The 23,126-nt window shown below is 58.5% G+C and overlaps 1 protein-coding gene and 1 non-coding gene across 2 annotated transcripts; both read right to left on the reverse strand.

Annotated features, from left to right (window-relative positions):
* Positions 1-771: 771 nt before the first annotated feature.
* On the reverse strand, positions 772-842 carry TRNAG-GCC. Its single transcript has one exon. It is a non-coding gene; the product is annotated as a tRNA-Gly (tRNA).
* A 12,536-nt stretch (positions 843-13,378) lies between these two features.
* On the reverse strand, positions 13,379-17,119 carry MCL1 (MCL1 apoptosis regulator, BCL2 family member). The gene is made up of 3 exons (XM_029055142.2): positions 16,348-17,119; positions 15,973-16,220; positions 13,379-15,396 (listed from the first exon to the last, which is right to left on the reverse strand). The coding sequence occupies exons 1-3, from the start codon at positions 17,021-17,023 to the stop codon at positions 15,280-15,282; spliced, it is 1,041 nt and encodes a 346-aa protein (XP_028910975.1). The 5' UTR covers positions 17,024-17,119; the 3' UTR covers positions 13,379-15,279.
* Positions 17,120-23,126: the final 6,007 nt, after the last annotated feature.

The raw sequence follows: 23,126 nt of genomic DNA on the forward strand, positions 1-23,126 counted from the left end.
CACATAGTAAGCACAAATGCCATCATTATTATTCTTATTAATCCCGGCTCCACCACGTGTCTGCTGGGTGACCTTGGACAAGGCACTTCATTTCTCCGGGCCTCAGTTCCCTCATCTGTAAAATGGGGATGAAGACTGTGAACCCCATGTGGGGCAGGGACTGTATCCGATCTAACTTGTATCTAGTCCAGCGTTTAGAATGGTACTTGGCACATAGTAAGCACTTAACTCTATTTTGACTCTATCTTGATTCTATTTATTGCCATTGTTCTCGTCTGTCCGTCTCCCCAGATTAGAACGTAAGCCCGTCAAAGGGCAGGGACGGTCTCTATCTGTTGCCGACTTGTTCGTTCCAAGCGCTTAGTACAGTGCTCTGCACATAGTAAGCGCTCAATAAATACTATTGAATGAATGAATGAACTTAACAAGAACCACGATGAAACTGTGTGGCTTAGTGGAAAGAGCCTGGGCTTGGGAGTCAGAGGTCATGGGTTCTAATCCCCGCTCCACCACTTGTCAGCTGTGTGACTTTGGGCAAGTTACTTCACTTCTCTAGGCCTCAGTTCCCTCATCTGTAAAATGGGGATGAAGACTGCGAACACCGTGTGGGACAACCCGATGACCTTGTATTCATTCATTCATTCATTCATTCAATAGTATTATTGAGCACTTACTATGTGCAGAGCACTGTACTGAGTGCTTGGAATGTACAAATCGGCAACAAAAAAGATGATGGGCCCGAAATTGGGTAGTTAACGGCAACATAGCAGTTGTATTGGCCGGAAATCGAACCCGGGCCTCCCGCGTGGCAGGCGAGAATTCTACCACCGAACCACCAATGCTCACATCTTGTATCTCCCTTCGGCGCTCAGAACAGTGCTTGGCATAGAGTAAGCACTTAACGAGTACCGTGATGACGATGATGATGATCCAGATAAGCTGCGTGGCTCAGTGGCAAGAGCCCGGGCTTGGGAGTCAAAGGCCGTGGGTTCAAACGCCGCCTCCGCCGCTTGTCAGCCGGGTGACCTGGGCCAAGTCGCTTCACTTCTCCGCGCCTGAGTGACCTCATCTGGAAAAGGAGGAGGAAGGCTGTGAGCCCCACGTGGGGCAACCCGATGACCTTGGATCTCCCACAGCGCTTAGAACAGTGCTCGGCACATAGGAAGCGCTTCACAAAGGGCGGGGAGGAGAGCGACGCCGCCGTGTGCAGACCACGTGATTGGCCGCCAGAGGGCGCCAGTTCTCCCAGTTAAACTCCAGTTGCCGCGCTGGGATCCTGGAAGGCCCGGCCGCCGCCAACCCGGACGAGCCACTCTAACAACAACAACAACAAATAATGTTGGTATTTGTTAAGCGCTTACTCTGTGCAGAGCACTGTTCTAAGCGCTGGGGGAGCCACAGGGTCATCAGGTCGTCCCACGTGAGGCTCCCGGTCTTCATCCCCATTCGACAGATGAGGGAACTGAGGCCCAGTGAAGTGACTGGCCCACAGTCACCCGGCTAAGTAGCGGAGCAGGGATTCGAACCCGTGCCCTCTGCCTCCCGAGCCCGGGCTCCTTGCACTGAGCCACGCTGCTTCTCTAAATAATAATAGTAATCATCCTGGTTCGCATGCACGTGCTAGACACACGAGGATTGGCTCGGCCGGTCCCCGCTCCACCCCCGGACGGCAGTCTCTTCAGTGGAAGGGAGGACGGGGAAGGAACGGAGGCCCAGAGAAGTCAAGCGACCGGCCTAAGGGCACGCAGTGGGAGTCGGGATTGGAACCGGGTGGTCCTGACTCCGAGGCCTCTGTTTTTTCCAGTAGGCCTCCCTCCCTTCTGTAGGCCTCTCTCCTTCTTGGGGAGAGGGGGTCGCTGCATAATAATAATGTAGGTATTTGTTAAGCGCTTACTACGTGCAGAGCACTGTTCTAAGCGCTGGGGTAGACACAGGGGAATCAGGATGTCCCCCGTGGGGCTCACAGTCTTAACCCCCATTTTACAGACGAGGTAACTGAGGCCCAGAGAAGTGAAGTGACTTGCCCACAGTCACCCAGCTGACCAGTGGGATTCGAACTCATGACCTCTGACTCCAAAACCCGTGCTCTTTCCACTGAGCCACGCTGCATCCCAGGCTCCTGGGGGTGGGGTGGGGGGTCTCTGAAACCGGGGTTCATTAAGGGGGGGGGGGCGACTCCCTCCGGAGAGGCAACCTCGTGTCTTCCCACAATCCCCTTTGCCGTCCGGTCCTTTCCAGTTGCCCTGACTTAGGCAGACTGAGCCAATGGCCCGGGGGGGCAGGAGGAGGAGGATGGGAGCCCCCCGGCTGCTGCTGCCGCTGCCGGTGGGGGAGCCGGGAGGGCAGGATGCCTGGGTCCCGGGCAGGGCTCCCAGTGCCGGGTGTCTGGAGGGGGGAGGCCGGGAGGGGCCCCAGTTATACTGTACTCCGTGTCCTGCCAGGCCCACATTCCTCCGGCCCTCCGTCATTCCCCACCCCTTTCCTGCCGCCGCCAGCTCTCAAGGTAAATAACTGAGGCGGGGGGCGGGGAAGGGGGGCGCCCAGACAAGTCCCAACCTGCTCACCCCTTTTTTCCTCCTTAAACCCCAGCGCCCGAGTCCGTCCGTCCCCCACGCCCCCCGACTGTGGGGAGCCCCCTCCCCACACGTGGAGGGGCGGGGTCTCCCCCTTTGAGGAAGACTCAAGGCCCCCCAGGCCGCCCCGCGGGGGTCCCCGACGACCACCCGGTCCAGCTGGGGGGGGAGGGGGAGAAAAAAGGGGTCGAAAGGGCCCCGGGGGACGGGGAGAAGGGGAAAACGAAAGCGGCTGAGGCCTGCTCGTCCGGAGAGGGAGGGCGGTGACCCCGTGACCCCCGTCCCCCCCCCCCCACCCAGGTGTCCGCCGCAGCGAGGCCCCGGCAGGTGTTGGCCAAAAAATCCCCCCGGGACCGGTGGGGGGGAAACCGAGACCCGGACGGGCGGCATGGGGCGGGGGGAGGGGGCAGAGACCGACCGGCAGGCAGAGACACGGGGTCTCTGTCTCGCCTCTGAGTCGCTGTCTCTGTGTCTCCCCCCAGAGATCCGCCATTGGCCTCCCTGTCTCTGTCGGCACAGAGACACATCCAGAGACCAGGGAGACAGGGGGTGGTGGGAGGGAGGAGAGACAGAGACACCAGGAGTGGGCTGAGAGACGGAGAGAGATAAATGCGGAAATAGGGAGAAGAGACACCCCCCCCCCCGCCGCACACACACACACATTCATTCAATTGTATTTATTGAGCGCTTACTGGGTGCAGAGCACTGTATTGAGTGCTTGGAAAGTACAGTTCATTCATTCAGGCGTCTTTATTGAGCAATTACTGGGGGCAGAGCACTGTACTGAGCTCTTGGAAAGTACAGTCCATTCATTGTCGTCTTTATTGAGCGCTTACTGGGGGCAGAGCACTGTACTGAGCGCTTGGAAAGTACAGTTCATTCATTGTCGTCTTTATTGCGCGCTTACTGGGGGCAGAGCACTGTACTGAGTGCTTGGAAAGTACAGTTCATTGTCGTCTTTATTGAGCACTTACTGGATGCAGAGTATTGTATTGAGCGCTTGGAAAGTACAGTTCATTCATTCAGTCGTCTTTATTGAGCAATTACTGGGGGCAGAGCACTGTACTGAGTGCTTGGAAAGTACAGTTCATTCATTCAGTTGTATTTATTGAGCACTTACTGGGTGCAGAGTACTGTACTGAGTGCTTGGAAAGTACAGTTCATTCAGTTGTCTTTATTGAGCAATTACTGGGGGCAGAGCACTGTACTGAGCGCTTGGAAAGTACAGTTCATTCAATTGTCTTTATCGAGCACTTACTGGGTGCAGAGTACTGTACTGAGCGCTTGGAAAGTACAGTTCATTCATTGTCTTTTTTGAGTGCTTATTGGGGGCAGAGTACTGTACTGAGCCCTTGGAAAGTACAGTTCATTCATTCGGTCGTCTTTATTGAGCGCTTAGTGGGGGCAGAGCACTGTACCGAGCGCTTGGAAAGTACAATTCGGCAACAGGGGCAATCCCTGCCCAGCAACGGGCTCATAGTCTAGAAGGGAGGAGACGGAAAACAGAACAAAATAAGTGGACAGGCATTAACTGCATCAATAGAAATAAACAGAAACACACACACAACGTAGAGACGGAGGCAGAGACAGAGACATGGCCCCAGAAAAGCAGAGACAAGGCGGGGAGACAGCACTGAGCGTGGAGGAGGCCGACCACAGCTGATTTCCGGGGGCGGGGGAGGTTGGGGAGGGCTGTTGCTGGGCAGCTTTGGGGTTTGGCCCTCCCCGCCCCCCCGGGGAGCCAATCGGGGACGGGGAGACGGTCCCCCCTCCGAGCCGCCCCCATGGACCAGGTGGGTGAGTGTCCCCTTCCTCATCCTCCCCTGTCCGGGGGGGGAGGGGGTAAAAGGGGCCGGACCCACCCCCGGACTTTACCCCATGCGCCGCTCCCCTTGTTGGACAAGGCCGCAGAGGAGAGACCCCCTCCCCTCCTCCCATCCCTTCCCCCTCCCCGGGGGTCCTGGCCTGGCAGGGGGGGCTGGAGGGGGCACCGGGCGAGGCTGGCAGCTGGGCAGGGAAACCCCCGCCCCCCGGGGTAAACACCTGCCCTGCCTCCCTCCCCTCCCCCCCCCCAACCAACCACCCCACCCGCTTCTCCCCGGGGACCAGCTGCCCCCGATGGGGGAGGGGACGGTGGGGGAAGCTGACCACCCCCCTCCCCCCGCCCCCAACCCTTTTCTGGACCCACAGAGCAGGAAGCCGGGAACCAGGACGCCTGGTGCCAGGGATGCCCACCGCCCCATTCCTAGGGAGGCCTGGAGAGGAAGGGTGCGCGCCTCTGTTGGGTGGGGAGCCCTCTCTCGGGAGCCCACCCCCATCCCGGCCCCCGGCCTGGAGGGCAGGGGGAGAGTACAGGTCCTGGAACAGGGGCATGGATGTGGAGGGGTTCGAGCGCCCCTTCCCCTCCCTTCCCCTCCCCCCCGCCCCACCGGATGTGTATTGCGCAGTGGGGGGTTGGGGGGGAAGCTCTCACCCCGGTTGAGCTCAAAGAGCAGCAAGAGTGGAGGAAGGAGAAGGGGTGGGGGGTTGGGGAGCAGGCCGTGCGTCAAACACCGCCCTCCCTCCCCCCTCAGATCCGCTTTCGCTTCCCCTCTCCCTAAGTTTTGCAAAACCGAGCACTTCCTCCTCCTCCTCCCCCTCCTCCCAGCCAGCCCCTCCAGGGGAAGGTAAACTGAGTCAAGGAGCGGGACACCTGGCGCTGAGGGGAAGGGAGACCGCCTCTCTGGCCCGGGGCGGAGCGGAGGGGCGGAGAGGGGCCGGGGTCCCGGGGCCGAGGCCGAGGGGGGGACGGGGCCGAGCGGTTCCTGGAAGCGGGGCAGCTTGGGAAAGTCCCTGGGTCTCTGCCTGCTTCTGCTCTCTTGATGACAGCGAAAACTCTCCGAGGCCAAGCCAGCCACCCCCGCACCCCGGCCCGCTGGGGCCAGCACCGTCCCCCGCCCCCTCCCCCGGCCCTCCCCGGCCTCACGGGACAAGGGGCGGTCAGTGTCCCCGGCCCGGCTCCCTTTCCGGAGTCCTGGCTGGGGGGGGGGGGGGGGGCAGAATAAATAGCACGGGGACTTTGGCCTTCCTGGGTTCCTCAAAGGAAACTCTTGTTTGGAGATCAAAGTTTGGATCTGCCCCACCCCATTCCCAGACTCCTTCTGGACTCTCTGCCTGCCTACTCCCAGTGAGGCTCCTCCCTAGGCCTAGGCCGTGGGAACCGGACAGGGACGGACGGGGGTCGGGGGTGCGGAGGGGAAGCCCCCCGACCCTGCCTTCTCCATCTCTCTGGGTCTCTGCCCCGCAGAGACCCCCACACGGGTCGGAACGGAGACCTCTTAACCCCCTAGATAAGAGAAGGGCCTTCCCTCGGGCCTGGTCCGGGTTTCTAGGTTGGGGGGTGGGGGGTCGCTGTAGACACCCCCCCCCCCCCCCCGAGACAGTAGGGTTTTTGAGCAGGTCCCCCAGGAGAGGGGGAGGGGGCTGGATGCAGCAGATGGAGTGAGGGGAGGTAAGCTCTTCCTCTCTCCTTCACCCACCCAGAAGCAGCCAGCTGTTCCTACGACTCAGGCGGGCCCCCGATTCGATTAAAAAACTGGGTTCTTTGTCGGTGCGGCCTGTTCTCTCCCCACCCCCACCCTTCCTCCGCCTCCAGGCGGGGATTTCTGAGAAAAGATTTCATCTCCCTCTGGGGGCCGGGCCCCAACCGAGGAGCAGCACGTCACGGCTGCTGGAGAGCACTCGAGAGCACGATCGTGCTCGACCCCTTCGCCCCAGTGCTCTCCACCGGCCTCCCCCCCAAACCTTGGTCCGTGGGGTCTCGGGGGGGCGAAGGGAGAAGGGGGAAACGGGAGGCTGGTGCCATCTTGGGTCGTTGCCTCCCTCCCCCACCCCCCACGAAGTTGGGAAATGAGAAGGAAATAAACAAATAGGCCGCAGGAAATTTCAATACAAAGGAGGCAGGGCCAAACCAGCTGCTCCTTCCCTCCCCCTCCTGCCTCACTCCACCCTAAACAAGAGATGAAGCCATGGGAGGAGGTCAGACGGCCGGGAGGACTTCCAGAGGGGGCCCGGGGGGTGGCCCAGGACCGTCTGGGTGGGCTGCCTTCTCTGAGGGAAGGCCCGTCTCCTCCCAGAAGCCTTCCCTGATCAAGCCCTCTTTCCTTCCGCTTCGCCCCGACCCGCTCCCTTTCTTCTTCCGGCCCCCCGGCACTCAAGTCCAGATCTGAAATGTATTTATTTCTCTTATTGTCCGTCTCCCCCTCTAGACTGTAACGTCGAGAGGGTAAGACAGCTAACGTCTGGAACGTCCGTCTCCCCCTCGAGACTGTGAACTCACTGTGGAGAGGGAACGTGTCTGTTGATGTTGTCCTCTGCCAGGCGCTCAGTCCAGTGCCCTGCACCCAGTCAGCGCTCAGTAAATTTAGCGACCGACTGAGGCCCCCGGCTCTCTCTCCCGCACATCTTGGCTCCTCCGAGTCTGGGGAGGAGAGAGAAAATGGAGACGGTTTAAAAGGGGAATGGAATGTGGGGCACAGACAAAAGCAGAACGAAAAGCCAGCACCCCCGGCTCCTGGATGCCACCCAAGCTTCGAAACACATTCTTTTCCTCATCTGGTTCTTGGCCTGGCCCGTCTCCGTGAACACCTTGTCTCCCGAGCCAGGCCGGCCCGCTCGCACGCAGGCGTAGGGACGCAGGCACGCACAGGCTTACGGACGTGTGCACGGGAGGCGACGGCGAGGAGAGAATCCCGAAAGGAATGCGGGCCTGATGAGGCCGGGGTGGGTTTCAGGCGCCGAACGGCGGGAGCGCGGTCGTGGGTGGTCCGGGGGGCACCGGATCGACGTGCTGGGATGTGAACGGTCGAGGTCCGGGCTCCCACGGGAGAAAATGAGGAGGGGGAAGGAGAAAAAAGAAGGCAGGGGGCCACTTACGGCCCGCACGCACCGTCAAAACCTTCCCCCTGCTGGGACGGCCCAGTTTAATAACAACGTTGGTATTTGTTAAGCGCTTACTATGTGCAGAGCACCGTTCTAAGCGCTGGGGTAGATACAGGGTCATCAGGTGGTCCCACGTGAGGCTCAGTCTTCATCCCCATTTGACAGATGAGGTCACTGAGGCCCAGAGAAGTGAAGTGACTTGCCCACAGTCACCCAGCTGACAAGTGGCAGGGCTGGGATTCGAACCCATGACTTCCGGCTCCCAAGCCCGGGCTCTTTCCACTGAGCCACCCTAACCCAGCCTTGCAGACAGCTGCAGGCCTGCGGGCTGCCCTTACCCATAATAATAGCATATTGTGGCATTTCTTAAGCGCTTACTGTGTGCCGGGCACTGTACTAAGCGCTGGGCTGGAGACGAGCAAATCGGGTTGGACACAGTCCCTGCCCCCCACGGGGCTCACGGTCTTCATCCCCGTTTTTCAGATGGGGTAACTGAAGGAGGGAGAAGTTAAGCAACTGGCCCAAGGTCACCCAGCGGACTGTTTCGTTTTCCTGTCTGTCTCCCCCCTTCTAGACCGTGAGCCCGTTGTTGGGGTAGGGAATCCTCTATTTGTTGCCGAATTGTACTTTTCCAAGCGCTGGGTACAGGACTCTGCACTCGGTCAGCGCTCAATAAATGCCACTGAATGAATGAGTGGCCGAGACGGGATTAGAATCCAGGTCCTTCTGACTCCCAGGCCCGTGCTCTACCCCCTAGGCCACAGTGCCGCTCTTCCAGGCGGGGTCGGTCAGTCTATCCGACGGGATCGTGTTTGCGGAACGCTTACTGCGTGCGGAGCACCGTATTAAGTGCTTGGGGGACTATAGCATAACAGCGTTGGTAGACATCAATCGATCAATGGTATTTATTGGGCGCTTATCATACGCAGAGCACTCTGCTAAGCACTTGGGAGAGTTCAAGTGCAACAGAATAAGCAGACACGTTCCCTGCCCCTAAGTCCTCCCGGCCAGAGCTCCCAGGATAATCGGGAAGGGGAGAGGGGTAGTCGATTGGTGGGAAAGGAGAGGGAAGAGGTCGGATGTCATCATCAGATGCAGCGTGGCCTAGAGGAAAGAGCCTGGGAGTTGAGGAACCTGGGTTCCAATCACAACTCTGCCTCTCGTCTGCTGTGTGACCCGAGGCAAGTCGGTTCACTTCTCTGGGCCTCGGCTCCCTCGGCCGTAAAAGGGGGACAGACTGTGAACCCCATCTGCATCGCGGCTCGGGGGAAAGAGCCCGGGCTTGGGAGTCAGAGGTCCCGGGTTCGAATCCCAGCTCCGCCACTTGTCAGCTGGGTGACTGTGGGCAAGTCACTGCACTTCTCTGGGCCTCAGTGACCTCATCTGGAAAATGGGGATGAAGACTGTGAGCCTCACGTGGGACAACCTGATGACCCTGTATCTACCCCCAGCGCCATGTGCTCCGCACATAGTAAGCGCTTAACAAATACCAACATTATTATTATTATCTGGGCCACTGTCCAGCCGGCTTATCCTGTATCCCCCCTAGTGCTCGGTACAGTGCCGGCATGTTAATAAATGCTTAAATACCATCACAAAAAAAATAATCGAAAGACCAGCCCGGCCTCGGGGAAGAGAAGGGAGGCCCTTTGTTTAGAGGAAACTAAACAATTTTCAAGGGCATTCGAGGACCCCACCCCGTCACCAACCCGCCCTCCATATCCCCCCCCCTTGAGCTTCCCCCACTTCAAGGCCTTGAGGGAGAGAAGCCTCTCGCCATACAAGGATGGGTTTCGGTGCCCTGCGTAAATTTAGAGAGCCGCCGGGCTTTTGCTTTAGGGAACGATTGGCAGATGGCGACGATTCTCCCTTTTCCCAACGGCCCCTGCAGCCGCCCTCGAAGACGGGCCTGAGAATCAGAATCATTTTAACGTCCCCGTGCCTCAGTTTCCTCACCGGTAAAAATGAGGATTAAAAACCCGCTCTCCCTCCTACTTAGAGGCTGAATCCCAGGGGGGAAAGGGACTGGGTCTGACCTGATTATCTTGTATTCACTCATCCATTCAGTCGTATTTATTGAGCGATTACCGTGTGCAGAGCTCTGTAATGAGCGCTGGGGAAAGTACAATACAACAAACAGACGTATTCCCTGCCCACAGAGAACTGACTTGTCTGCTGCGCGAGCGCATTTAATGAGCGCTTATTCGGTGCACTGTGAGCACTGTACTAAGCGCTTGGGAAAGCACAACAATAAACAGACGCGTTTCCTGCCCGCAGCAGTCTAGAAGTGGGGAGACAGACACCAATACAAATATTCGCCACAGGGCTTGGCACGCAATAAGCGCTTAATACCACAGTAATCCCTCCCCAGTGAACATATCCACAGAGCCTGGGGGGTGTCCAGTCCAGAGCCCGGAGGATTATCACAAGAGGTTGGCGCCCTCAGCGCCTTCTAGTCTGGAAGCTCATCTTGGGTAGGGGTCTACCAACTCTGTAATTACAATAATAACAACACTGATGGCATTTGTGAAGTGCTTACTATGTGCCAAGCACTGTTCTAAGCGCCGGGAGTGGGGGGGAATACAAGGTGATCAGGTTGTCCCGCATGGGGCTCCCAGTCTTCATCCCCATTTTCCAGATGAGGTCACTGAGGCACGGAGAAGTGAAGTGACTTGCCCAAAGTCACACAGCTGACAAGTGGCAGAGCCGGGATCAGAACCCATGACTTCTGACTCGCAAGCCGGGGCTCTTTCCTCTCCCGGGCGCTTAGCCCGGTGCCCCTCATAAAGCAAGCGCTCAATAAATACGATTGATAGATTGATAAATACGAGAAGCGGCGTGGCCTAGTGGCAAGAGCCCGGGCTCGGGAGTCAGAGGTCGTGGGTTCTAATCCCCTCTCAATCACTTGTGTGACTTTAGGCAAGTCACTTCACTTCTCTGTGCCTCGGTTCCCTCATCTGGAAAAGGGGGACGAAGACCGAGAGCCCCACGGGGGACAACCTGATGATCTTGTATCTCATTCAATAGTATTTACTGAGCGCTTACCATGTGCAGAGCACTGTACTAAGCGCTTGGAGTGTACAATTCGGCAACGGATAGAGACGATCCCTGCCCAACGACGGGCTCCCAGTCTAATCGGGGTCTATCTCCCCCAGCGCTTGCAAGAGAGCTCGGCACGTAGTAAGCACTTAAAAAATACCATCATTATTATTATTATTGATGGGGAGGGGGACCTTCGGGACCACCGGGAGAGCAGTGCATGTGTGTCTTCCTGCCCTGCAACCCCCCCAGGTTGTCCAGGACGGGGCCACAGGGAGGAGGCGCCCGCTGTCTTGGGGGTTAAAGGTCATCCACGCCAGAGGTAGCCCCCTCCTCAGTGGATTTCCATTCTCAGCCCCGGCTCCTCCCTCCAAAACAACAGAAAACCAGGCCGGGCCGGCTCTGCCCTCCCCCTCGCCGCCCCGAGGAAGGAAGGAGGTTTATCTCTGAAGAATGCCGGACTCCAGGCCCCATCGCCTGGGGCCCCACCTCCCCCCACCCTCCCCCCCAGCCACATGCCTCACATAGCTGAGATAACAGCGGTTACAACCTTGAGGGGAGGAAAGGGAGGAAGCTCTTTCGAGCCATGAAACTGAGGAGGAGGAAGCCTAAACCCTGCAGCCCCGCCGGGCAGAGCGGGGCGAGGCGGGGGGTCCACCGGGAGAAATCCATCCATCCATCCATCCATCCATCCAATTCATCCAGAGCCCCCGGCAGGCCCTTGAGAACGCATGAGAATGCCAAGTCGGTAGCCAGGTTCCCTGCCCGCAGCGGGCTTCCAGGCCGGAGTCCGGGACCCGACCGATCGCCCTGGCCTTTGGCACAACCCAACCCCTCCGCTCGCCCTCCTCGGGTTTCCCTGGGGCACCCCGCCTTTTTCACCCAAGGGCACAACGTTTAGCAAGGTCAGCCCCCGAGGGAGTAAACAGGAAGTTAAAAGACGGTGGGCGAGGCCTGCTGAGAAGCAGCCGGGCCTAGCAGCCACAGGGCCGGGCCTGGGTGACCTTGGGCTCGGCCCTTCGCTTCACTGAGCCTCAGTTCCCTCATCCGGAAAGTGGGGATGGAGACTGAGCTCCCCGTGTGGGAAAGGGATCGGGTCCAACCCCATTAGCTTGGATCTACCCCAGCGCTTACGACAGCGCCTGTTACACGCTAAGCTCTTACCGAACACCATCGTCATTCTTATTATTACCTTGCCTCCACCCCATCGCTTAGTACAGGGCCTGGCACATAATAAGAACTTAAGAAATACCACTTGGGGGGGAGATGAGTCTCCCAGAAATGGAAGTCATAGGTGGCCAGGCTGGGGGGGGGTTGCCAGGGCTCCCCCTCCCCCGACACTCCCTCTTCCCCTCCCCCCACCCCGTCCCGCAGAGGGCCCGGCCTCGTACACAAACAGCTCTTTGAAATTTCGATCACACAGTGAAAACATTGTGGCTTTGTGATGGCCTGCCTCGCTCCAGGGCGGAAGAGCGAGAATCACTCATCTCATCTCTCGCCCGCCTCCCGGGACCGGAGGAAGGGCGGGCAGGGCCGGGCCAGGACGGCACCTCTTCCTTTGCGAGCCCCGTCCAGTACGCAGCCGAAAACCCATTTGCAAAACCTCACATTTGCACATTGCCATGGTGATTCGCTTCCCTGCCCCGCGGAGGCCATTTGTTTACTTTTTTCACCTCAGAATGGTAGTGGGGGGGGGGGGGGGACGGCGACGTTTATGTGTTGGGGGCTGGGGGATGTGATACTGAAATTACTCAAAACGAGTCCACCCCCACCCCCAAAAAAGCACCCAACCCTCCCCAAACCGCGGAAAGATGTCAAAGGGGGATTTTTGGGGCCTTGGGCAGGGAGTTTGACCCTCCCCCGCCCCCAAATAAGCCAACGAAGAACAAAACCACCTGGACGTGCCCTCCGGGCTTCGGTGCCCACTGGGCACGGGGGTGGGCGGCGGTTTTAGGAGAGCAGGATCACTCGAACTCGGGCCTATTTACTCAGCTGGCTCCAACGGGGGGGACGGCGGTAAACCGGGGTGGCGACGAGGCGTCCGGCGTTGCAACGGATGACCCACACCGCGGCCTTGCATTTAAATAAAAGATTTATTATTCTCTTCTCAGGAAAACAGGAAGTCAAAAAGAAACAAAATTAACTCGATTTTTGGCGACCCACCTGGGTGGGTGGCAGGGGGGAGGGGTCCCCTCTAAGCAACCGAGGCCCCGTGTCCGTTGCTGGGGGGGGGGGGGGGGGAAGGACCCCCTCCCCCAAATCCCCTCCCCTAGGAGCAGGGCTTTCTGCACACGTAGGCAGGGGCTGCGAGGCTGTTTAAAACAGTTTGTAAAGTGCTTTCGGTTCCTGGGGCTGCAGAGGGGGGAGCCCCGCCATTTCCCCCCTCCCCACCCCCCCCATCTGATCCACAAACTAAAGGTCAGACGGGGCTGGGCGACGGCAATAGGTTGGGGGTGCAGGACGGGGCAGCCGCCCCTCACCCCCCTCCCCGGCTCTCTGCCACCCTCTGAGGTTTGACACCTTCTCCAAGCCTTCGCCTGCCACCCATTTCATGGGTTTTTTAAGTCACCCTTGGCCCCTCACGCCCCCACCCCCTTCTTCCCGGGGGGGGGGGGGGGGAGGAAATTCTTTGTCGCTTCTATTTCTGGGAAAGATAAAAAAAATTTTAAAAAAACAACCCCAAACGCTGAGGGGCTTTACAAGGAAAGTTAAGGCGCATTTCTTCCGGAGAGATGAGGGCACTCAGGCGGAAAACAAAATCGAAAGCAGCCTTGGGCGATCCCCAGACCCTGAGCAGTGGGGAGGGGGAGAGGGGTCGATCGATGATATTCATTGAGCGTTTAGGAGGAGCGGGACACTGTAGTAAGCGCTTGGGGGAGGACGACAGAAAGAGCAGGCCCTTTCAGCTGCTTCCCTCCCCAATACTGGTCATTCCAAAAGAGTCCCGGGTCGGGGGAGGCTGGGACAAATAAAAGCGGGGGGCAGAATTGGAGGGGGGGGGGGATGCAAACCTGGTCAGAAGGTAGAGACTGACCGGGGCTTTGGACAGAGGGACTCCTGGGACCCACTGGAAGAGTAAATTTTAAAACAACTCTTAACAAAACATGAGTTTATTGCCAGACAAGGCCTCGGCCGGGGCGAGCAAAGCCTGATAAATAGCACCATGTTTACGCTCCACTTTTGCACTTTCTTCTACTGACATTTCCAAGGAAGCCACCGATTTCAGTTGAAGCCGGGGTGAGGGGGGATTGGAGGGGGTGATCAGTCCAGAAGCCAGACCCGGCAACTCAAATCCGATCCCGGTCGCACGGAGGAAACCAAAGGCTGCAGGGTCGGAGGGTCTAAACTGGGGCCCGAGCCCCATTGAACGTTCCGATTTCCGGGGCCAAGGGGATGGGGGGAGGTCGAAATAGGGGCCGGGGGTCGGGGATATGGTCTGCAATGGAGCATTAAAATCCGGTCAAAGCCCAACTGTGAGTCGGTGGTTTCCGAGCCCCGCCAAAGTCCGAGACCTCACGACCACACCCCGCCCCCCCAAAAATCAGCAATGACTCCTGCTTTGGCTCAGCGTGGATCTGGCCACCGGCGGGCATTTTAGTGAACCTCACCGGGACGCCATGCCAGACTCAAGCGCTTCACTCCTCCGAACCTCACAACACCAGCTTCCTTTCCACCCCCCAACGCTGCCACGTTGTTTGTAAAATCCTCCTTTATACCACTTCAGGGAAATAAAGTTCTGTAAAAATATATATACAGTTTTTACAGGTATGAACACATGTACAGTTTACAGTCTGCTTCCAAGAGCTCCTGATGCACTTGTTGATGGACACGGGGTGGGGGACGGACGGTTCGGGGGGAGGGGGGGGGGTCTAATCACTTGGGCCTGGGGCCAGAAGAGGCAGGCCACCAGCTGGAGGGAAACTGAGTAATTGTGCCTCCCAGGGATTAAGGGGGATGGGTGGGCTGGGGGGAGGGGGCGGAGGAGAAAGAGGAGACTGCCACGCTGACCTTTCTCACTGCCCTGGAACTGAAGAGGAGGACCCTCCTTTCGCCTTCTTTAACCTGGCTGGCCTCATCAGTTTAAGACCACTTCCTTTAAGGGAGGGGAGGAGAGCTGTGTAAACCTTTCTGTGGGTGGGTGGGAGAGTGCTAGTGCTTCGGTTTTCATTTCAGGAAACTTCCCTGGGGACGCTGAGCCTTTCCTAACCCTCCTTGGGGCCTGGCTCCCGACCAAGAGGAAAAAAAAAAACCCCACCAAAACCAAAACACCCTAACGTGGAACACAAGACCAAACCCCCAACGGAGCTCTCCTCCGAGTGGCCCCCATTTTCGGGTTGTAAAGTCAAAAGCAAAAAGGGGGGAGGGGGGAGGAAACTCCAAGGGGAAAAAAAAACAAAAAAACGAACACGAGAGCTTGGCTTCCAAGCTGTACGTCAACCTCAGCTGTACGTCAACCTCCCGAACCGGTTCTCTTCCACTTCTTTGAGAGGACGGCTCTTCGGGGGAGCGGCGACCGGGCTCTGTTAATATCCGTCCCCAAACCAGCCCAAACCCTCTTGCCTGGCTGGGCCGCCGCTCGGTGCCTGTCGGTGCCAATTCTGGGCGGCTGGACGCTGGGCTTCATAAATAAAGCTTCCCGGCGGCAGAAGCGACAGTTCCGACGGGTGGCCGGCGCCTGGGGCTGGTCTGCTCCGATGTGAAGTCAGTCTCTGAGCGTCCGAGGGGGAAGGGGGGGGGGGTCCCCCCATCATCTTATTAGATAGGCCAAGCCGGCTCCCAGGCTGGCCACCCCGGCGAAGAGCAGGAGCACGTTCCGGACGCTGCCTTCCATGTCCTCCACGTGGAAGAATTCCACAAATCCTTCCTGGAAGGGGGTGAAAGGGAAAGGGGTTTTAAAGCCAGAGCCCTCCCTCTCCGCCAGGCCCGGAAGCCCACCCCCTCCGCGCCCCGGGGCGAGGCGTCCGTGTTAAGGGACACCCGCTAAGCCCAGGCTGCCGTTTCCGCCTCGAGGCCTCTGGCTGCTCACACTCACCCAAGGAGGCCCAAATGCCTCCCAAATTCCGCTTTGGGAATTGGTTTTGTTCCTTTGGGCCACTGTCTCGCCCCTCCACCCCCAGGCCACGTCGCTGGTGCCGCTCCAGGGTGAGATTTTTCTCCCCCATCCCCACACAGAGTCTCTGCAAAGCCCAATCCTGATACGTGACGTTTATAGCACATATTTATATATATTTATAAGGACACCTATGGGCCAAGGGCGACTGTAACCCCCCCCGGGGGGTGGACGGACACAAGGCCCTCGGGTCCGAAGGGGCTTCTCGAACCCCCACCCGTCGAAGGAGGAAACTGAGGGGTCGGGGGCGCGATGACTCATCCAGGGCCACGCGGCGGGCCGGGGGCCGGAATTAGAACCCGCGTCCTCGGGCTCCCCGGCAGGCCTTACCCAGCCTTTCTGTTTGACCAGCCAGTCCCTCTTGGTGGTCACCAGGACCTCCGTGATGCTCTCGGCCAGGGGGTCGATGCAGCCCTCCTGGTTGATGCTCTTCAAGTGCTTGGCCACGAAGGCGCCGAAAGAGATGAGCGTCACGATGCGGCCCCAGTTCGTCGTCCCGTCGTTGAAAACGTGGGTGCCGACGCGGGACACGGCCTTCAGGTCCTCCTCCTTCTGGATGTCCAGCTTGCGGAGCATGCCTGCGGGGAGAGGGGACGGGGGGGGGGGGAGGGGTGCCATTAGGCTCCGGGAGGGCGCTCAGTACGTAGGACGGAGGGGGGGGGAGGGGCGCGCCCGCTTCGCGCATGCGCCGGAGGCCTCCCTCACCCTGGAAGGCGGTCTCGTGGTTGCGCTGGATGCCGTCGCCCACCCTCCTCAGGGTCTCCAGCGCCCGGCGGTCCCGGCCCCGGGGCTCGTCCTTCCGTCCGGCCGCCTGCTCGCGGAGGTAGTGGGTGATGAGCTCCAGGGACTGGCGGTACAGCCCGTCCGCCATGTCGTCGCGGTCGTCGGGCGGCGGCGTGGAGGGCAGGGAGCCGCCGGCCTGGCCGGGCAGGTCCAGCACGGCCAGGTGGGCCGGACGTTTGGCCGGGGCCTCGGGCTCGTAGCCGTCCAGTTCGTCCTCGGGGCGGAGGAGGGCGGCGGCGGCGGCGGCGGCCGACGGCGGCGGCGGCTCCGTCCCCTCAGGCGGCGCGCGCCGGGCGGGCGCGAGGGTCCCGATGACGTCAGGGCCCTCGGCGCCAATGGGGGCCGGGCGCGCGACCCCCAGGCCGGCCGCCGCCGAGGGGCTCGCGCCGGCGCCTCCGCCAATCAGCGGCGCCGCGGCCTCCCCTCCCCCGCCCGCGCGCCGGGCCGCCGCCGCCGCCGCCGCCGCCGGGCCCTCGCCGACCGCCGCCGCCTTGTCGGGCCGCAGGCGCCCTCCGGGCGGGGAGGCCCCCGCGCCGCTGCCGGCGCCCCCGCAGTAGAGGTTGAGGCCGATGACGGCGTTCTTCTGCAGGCCCAGCATCTTCCTCGCTCCGGCACTCCGCTCCGACGAGGCGGAAGTGAAGACTGGGAGCCGGCGTCCGCCCGGCACGGTTTTAGGACTGGCCGGACGCGGTGGCGTCACCGGGGAGGGGAGGTCGGCGGGCAGGCGGAGGGAGGCCAGGGGAGCCGGCCGGGACACGCCCCTCCTTGCCCAAACAAGGGCAACAGCGCCCCACCGGAAGTCGGCCGACGCACGCAGGGCACGTCGGAGGGGGGAGGGGGGGGGCCTCGAGGAGCCGCGCGCAGGGGGCGGGGCCAGAGCGGAAGGGGGCGGGGCCGGAGCCTCCCCCTGGGCCGTCGTTTCCCCCGGAGTCACGTGACGGGGGCGCGTCTCCTCCGTCACGTGACGAGGGTCCCCCCTCCCCGCGGTCACGTGTCAGGTGGGGCCTCGACTCCCCAGTCGTTGGGGGGAGGCGAAGCGAGGCCTGGAATTTTCCATCCCAAAGGGGAGGCGGCCCGGAAACCGCCCCCCTTCCCCTCCATCGTTCTCTAACGGAATTATTAAGAATAATGTTGGTATTTGTTAAGCGCTTACTAGGTGCCAAGCAATGTTCCAAGCGCAGGGGGGGATCCGGGGTCATCGGGTTGTCTTGTCCCCCGCGGGGCTCCAAGTCTTCACCCCCTTTTTCCAGATGAGGGAACTGAGGCCCAGAGAATAATAATAATGACAGTAATAATAGTGTTGGTATTCAGCGCTTATTATGTGCCCAGCACTGTTCTAAGCGCTGGGGGAGATCCGGGGTCATCAGGTGGTCCCACGTGAGGCTCCCAGGCTTCATCCCCATTTGACAGATGAGGTCCCTGAGGCACAGAGAGGTTAAGTGCCTTGCCCATGGTCACACAGCTGACAAGTGGCGGGGCCGGGGAAGTGAAGTGACTTGCCCAAAGTCACCCAGGAGACCAGCGACGGAGTCTGGATTAGAACCCGCGACCTCTGACTCCCAAGCCCGGGCTCTTTCCGCCAAGCCACGTCGCACCTCATTATCAGAACCCTCCTGCCCCTGAAGAGCTCTCAGAGGGGGGAGGCGAGGTGGTTGAATGGTTAGAACCCAGGCTGGGAGTCAGAAGGACGTGGTTTTAGTGGGAAGAGCTCAGGCTTGGGAGTCAGGGATCGTGGGTTCCAATTCTGCCCCCGCCACTCATCAGCTGGGTGACTTTGGGCACTCGGAGGTCGTGGGTTCTAGTTCTGCCCCCGCCACTTAGCTGGGTGACTTTGGGCAAGTCACTTCTCTGGGCCTCACCTGGAAAATGGGGATGAAGACTGTGAGCCCCACATGAGACAAGCTGATGACCTTGTATCTCCCCCCCCCAGTACTTAGAGCAGTGTTGGGCACATACTAAGCGCTTAACAAATACCAACATTATTCATTCATTCAGTCGTATCGATTGAGTGCTTACTGTGTGTAGAACACTGGGCAGCAGAGACAGTCCCTACCCACAACGGGCTCACAGTCTAGCAGGGGACTGTCAGCTGTGTGACTTTTTGTGCAAGTCACTTCTCTGGGCCTCAGTTCCCTCATCTGTAAAATGGGGATGAAGACTGTGAGCCCCACGGGGACAACCTGATCACCTTGTATGTACCCCATCGCTTAGAACAGTGCTTGGCACATACTAGGCACCTAATAAACACCATTATTATTATTATTATCCCCTGGTTCTGCCACTTGTCTGCTGTGGGATATTGGGCAAGTCTGTTACCTTCCCTGGGCCTCGGTTCCCTTTGCAAAGTGGGACAAAGTCGTGAGCCCTCTGTGGGACAGGGACTGTGTCCAAGCTGATTACCTTGTGTCTAACCCAGCGCTTAGTACATGGTATGCGCTTAACAAATAGCAGCGTGGCCTTGTGGCCCGAGCACGGGCTTGGGGGTCAGAGGAAGTGGGTTCTAATCCGGATCCTCCACTTGTCTGCTGTGTGACCTGGGGTAAGTAACTCTCTTCCCCTCTTCGAAACTCTCCTGAGAGGTCACCTCCTCCAGGAGGCCTTCCCAGACTGAGCCCCCCTTGCCCTCTGCTCCTCCTCCCCTCCCCATTCCCCCCTCCCCCACCCTCTGCTCTTCCCCCTAGCTCTGGCCATATTTGTATATATTATTTATCACCCTATTTATTTTGTTAATGATGTGTATAGCTCTATGATTCTATTTATCTTGATGTCTGCGCTAGACTGCTTGTTTTGTTTTGTTCTGTTTCGCTTTGCTGTCTTGTCTCCCCCGTTTAGACCGTGAGCCCGGCGCGGGGCAGGGACGGTCTCCAACTGTTGCCCGACTGTACACTCCAAGCGCTTAGTACAGTGCTCTGCACATAGTAAGCACTCAATAAATCCTACTGAATGCTGTGCCACAGTTCCCTCATCTGTAAAATGGGGATGAAGACTGTGAGCCCCACATGGGACAACTTGATGACCCTGCATCTACCCCAGCGCTTAGAACAGTGCTTGGAACATAGTAAGTGTTTTAAGAAATACCGTAATAATAAATACCATAAAAAGAAGGGGCCAGGGTTCATTCTATCCCCTGCCCGAATCCCAGTACTCCTTCCACGCCTCCCATGAGGACCAGAAGAGAGGGGCGGGAAGACCTGCGGGGGCGGCCCTCCGTAGGATGGTCAAACTGAGGCACAGGCGGGGCGGGGGGAACGGAACGGGGTTTCGGGAAAGCGGCAGGTGGCGGGCCCGGTCCCCGCCCGGCAAGTTCCACCCGGCCCCTGCCTCCTCCGCCTCGAGGAGAGGAATGATGTAAGCAGGTTTCCGCCTCCGGTGTCCCTTTGTTTCTGAGAACCCGCTTGCTCCACATCCTGCAGTAACACGGCTAGAGGAAACTGGGGGGAAAACAGCGGGCCTGCCCCCTCCCACCCTCGCCCCCTCCCCGGCGGGCACCGGGTGGAGCCAGCTGGGCCTCGGCCCACAGGCTGGCACGCTGTCCTCGTCCCTCTGCTCCGCTGGGCCGCCTGCCCTGCGCCCCTCTGCCTCCCCTCCTCTTCCTCCGGGCCCGGACACCTGGGGTCCCAACGCCCCCCTCGCCCTCTCACCCCCCGGGGGGACCGGGACAGTCGGAGGGTGAAGGAACTGAAGAGGTCACCAAATCCGCACCGTGGGGATGGGCGAGAGCCCGTCCGAGGGACCCGACCCGCCACCGGCCTCTTGCTCCTGCCCTCCCCTCCACACCGGCCCGGGACTTCAATCGGTCGTAATTTACCGAGCGCTTACTATGCCTAGAGCGCTGCACTAGGCGTTATTATTAAGAGTGATAATAATCACGGTACTTGTTAAGCGCTTGCTAGGCAGTGGGGGAGATTCAAAGCAATCAGGTGGTCCCACGTGGGACTGGCATTCTTCATCCCCGTTCTCCAGATGCGGGAACTGAGTCAAGTGAAGCGACTGGCCCAAAGTCACCCAGCTGATAAGTGGCGGAGCCGGGATTGGAACCCACCACCTCGGACTCCCAAGCCCGGGCTCCTGCCACTGAGCCACGCTGCTTCTGCGTTCTGCCCCCCGCCTCGACCCCTTCCCACCCGGCACACCATGGCTCGCCCGCCGCCTCTACAAAACCCTCCTAAAGTCACATCTCCTCCGGGGGGGTCTTCACTGAATAATCTCTCATCTCCCTCCTGAGCTGGCACCTCGGCCCCTGAGTATCCCTTGGGGACTCGCCTCCTCTGTCCGGCAGCGCTCGTGGGCATATCTTTATACTCAGTCCTATTTATAGAGCGCTTACTGTGTGCAGAGCACTGTACTAATTGCTTGGGAGAGGACAATAAAACAATAAACAAACACATTCCCTGCCCACAGTGAGCTTACAGTCTATACCCCATGACTTACTTCCCCCTAATTCATTTGAGTGTCCGTCTCCACCTCTTGACTTTTATTGAGGGCAGAGTTCAGGTCTACTGACTCTATGGCTGTCTCCCAAATGCTTAGCCCAGTGCTCAGCACACGGTATGTGCCCGACTGATTGACCGCTTCAGTAGGCCTGGGGCAGAGCTGGGACCGGGACGCGGGGCTCCTGACTCCCAGACCTCTCTTCTTCCCGTGGCCTCCTTCTGGTGTCTCTCTAAGAGTCCTTCTCGTGTTCTTCGTGCTCTCTTAAGCGCTCCGTAATCAGTGCTATTTATTCATCGCCCCCTCCCAGCCCCACGGCGCTTATGTCCCTCTACATCATTTATTCATTTCTATAACCGCTGGTGGAGATTGTAAACTCGTTGTAGAAAGGGAATGTGTCCGTTTACAGTTCTACTGTCCTCTCCCAAGCGCTTAAATACCGTGCGAACAGTAAGCGCTCAGTAAATATGACTGACTCATTTATTGATTCCACAGCGAGAAGCAGCTTGGCCGGGAATGTGACCGTTTGTCGTATTGTACTTTTCCAGTCGTGTACTAGAGCGCTCTGTACGCAGTAAGCGCTCAACAAATACGATCGAATGAATGAATCGAGCCCAGGCCTGGGAGTCAGAAGGTCAAGGGTTCTAATCCCGGCTCCGTCACTTATCTGCTGTGTAACCCGGGGCAAGTCACTTCACTTCTGAGCCTCAGTTCCCTCATCTGTAAAATGGGGGTGAAGGCTGTGAGCCAGGACAGAGCCCCACGTGCTTGGATCCACCCTTCTGTTTAGTACATAATAAGCGCTTAACAAAGGCCGCAGTTATTAATAATAATAATAATAATGTTAGTATTTGTTAAGCGCTTACTATGTGCAGAGCACTGTTCTAAGCGCTGGGGGAGATACAGGGTCATCAGGTCGTCCCACGTGAGGCTCACATTTAATCCCCATTTGACAGATGAGGGAACTGAGGCCCAGAGAAATGAAGTGACTCGCCCACAGTCACACGGCTGACAAGTGGCAGAGCCGGGAGTCGAACCCATGACCTCTGACTCCGAAGCCCAGGCTCTTTCCACTGAGCCACTATTATTATCGAGTGCTTACTGTGTGCAGAGTACTGAAATAATAATTGTGGAGTTGGTTACGTGCTTACTATATGCCAAGCACTATACTAATCGGATTCCACTTGGAGCTCACAGAGTAAGTAGGAAGGAGAGCAGGTATTGAATCCCCATTTTGCAGTTGAGGGAACTGAGGCCCAGAGAAGTGAAGTGACTTGCCCAAGATCACACTCGCCCAAGATCATGGGAAGCAGCATGGCCTTATGGAGACAGCACAGGCCTGGGAGCCGGGAGGACCCGGGTTCTAATCCCAGCTCGGCCGCAGGTCTGCAGTGTGACCTCGCTCGGGCAAGTCACTTCACTCCTCTGGGCCCCAGTGCCCTCATCTGTACAATGGGGATGAGGACTGCGAGCCCCACGAGGGACAGCGACTGTGTCCAACATGATTAGCTCGTATCTACCCCGGTGCTTGGCACGTAGTCAGTGCTTAATAACTACCTTAAAAAAAAAAAAAAAATCACAGCAAGTAAGTGGCGAGGTCAGAATTAGAACCCAAGACCTCTGACTCCCAGGCCCATGTTCTTTCCACTGCGTCATGCTATACTCAACACTTGGGAGAGTACAATAGAACTATTATTTTATTTTTTAAGGGTGTTTGTTAAGCGCTTACTCTGTGTCAGGCACTGTACTACGCTCTGGAGTAGATAAGAAACTAATTGGGTTGGACATAGTCCACGCTCCACGGGGGGGGGGGGGGGGGGGATCGTAATCTTGACCTCCATTTTCCAGGCGAGGTAACTGAGGCACTGAGGAAGTGAAATGACTGGCCCAAGGTCACACAGCAGACCAATGGTGGAGCCGGGATTAGAACCCAGATCCTTTGACTCCCAGGCCCGTCCTTTTTCACTAGGCCGTGCTTTTTCCCTACCTGACCCGGTCCCTCCCTCGGGGAGCTTCTGGTCTAGCAAGGGAGACACACTTGAAAATCAATTCCTGATGGGGGAGATGGGAAAGGATGAAGCTGACAATCAATGGTATTTATTGAGCACTTCCGGGCTGCTCAGGACTGGACTGAGCGCTTGGGAAAGTAATTAGAACAAAGTTGGAGAACGCCCTCCGTGGCTCACAAGAAGCTTCCAGTCGAGGAAGGGAAACAGACATCTAGACATTAACAGAATAATAATTATTATGGGATTTGTTAAGCGCTTACT

This window comes from Ornithorhynchus anatinus, chromosome X5, assembly GCF_004115215.2.
Source record: "Ornithorhynchus anatinus isolate Pmale09 chromosome X5, mOrnAna1.pri.v4, whole genome shotgun sequence".
Taxonomy (NCBI): Eukaryota; Metazoa; Chordata; class Mammalia; order Monotremata; family Ornithorhynchidae; genus Ornithorhynchus; species Ornithorhynchus anatinus.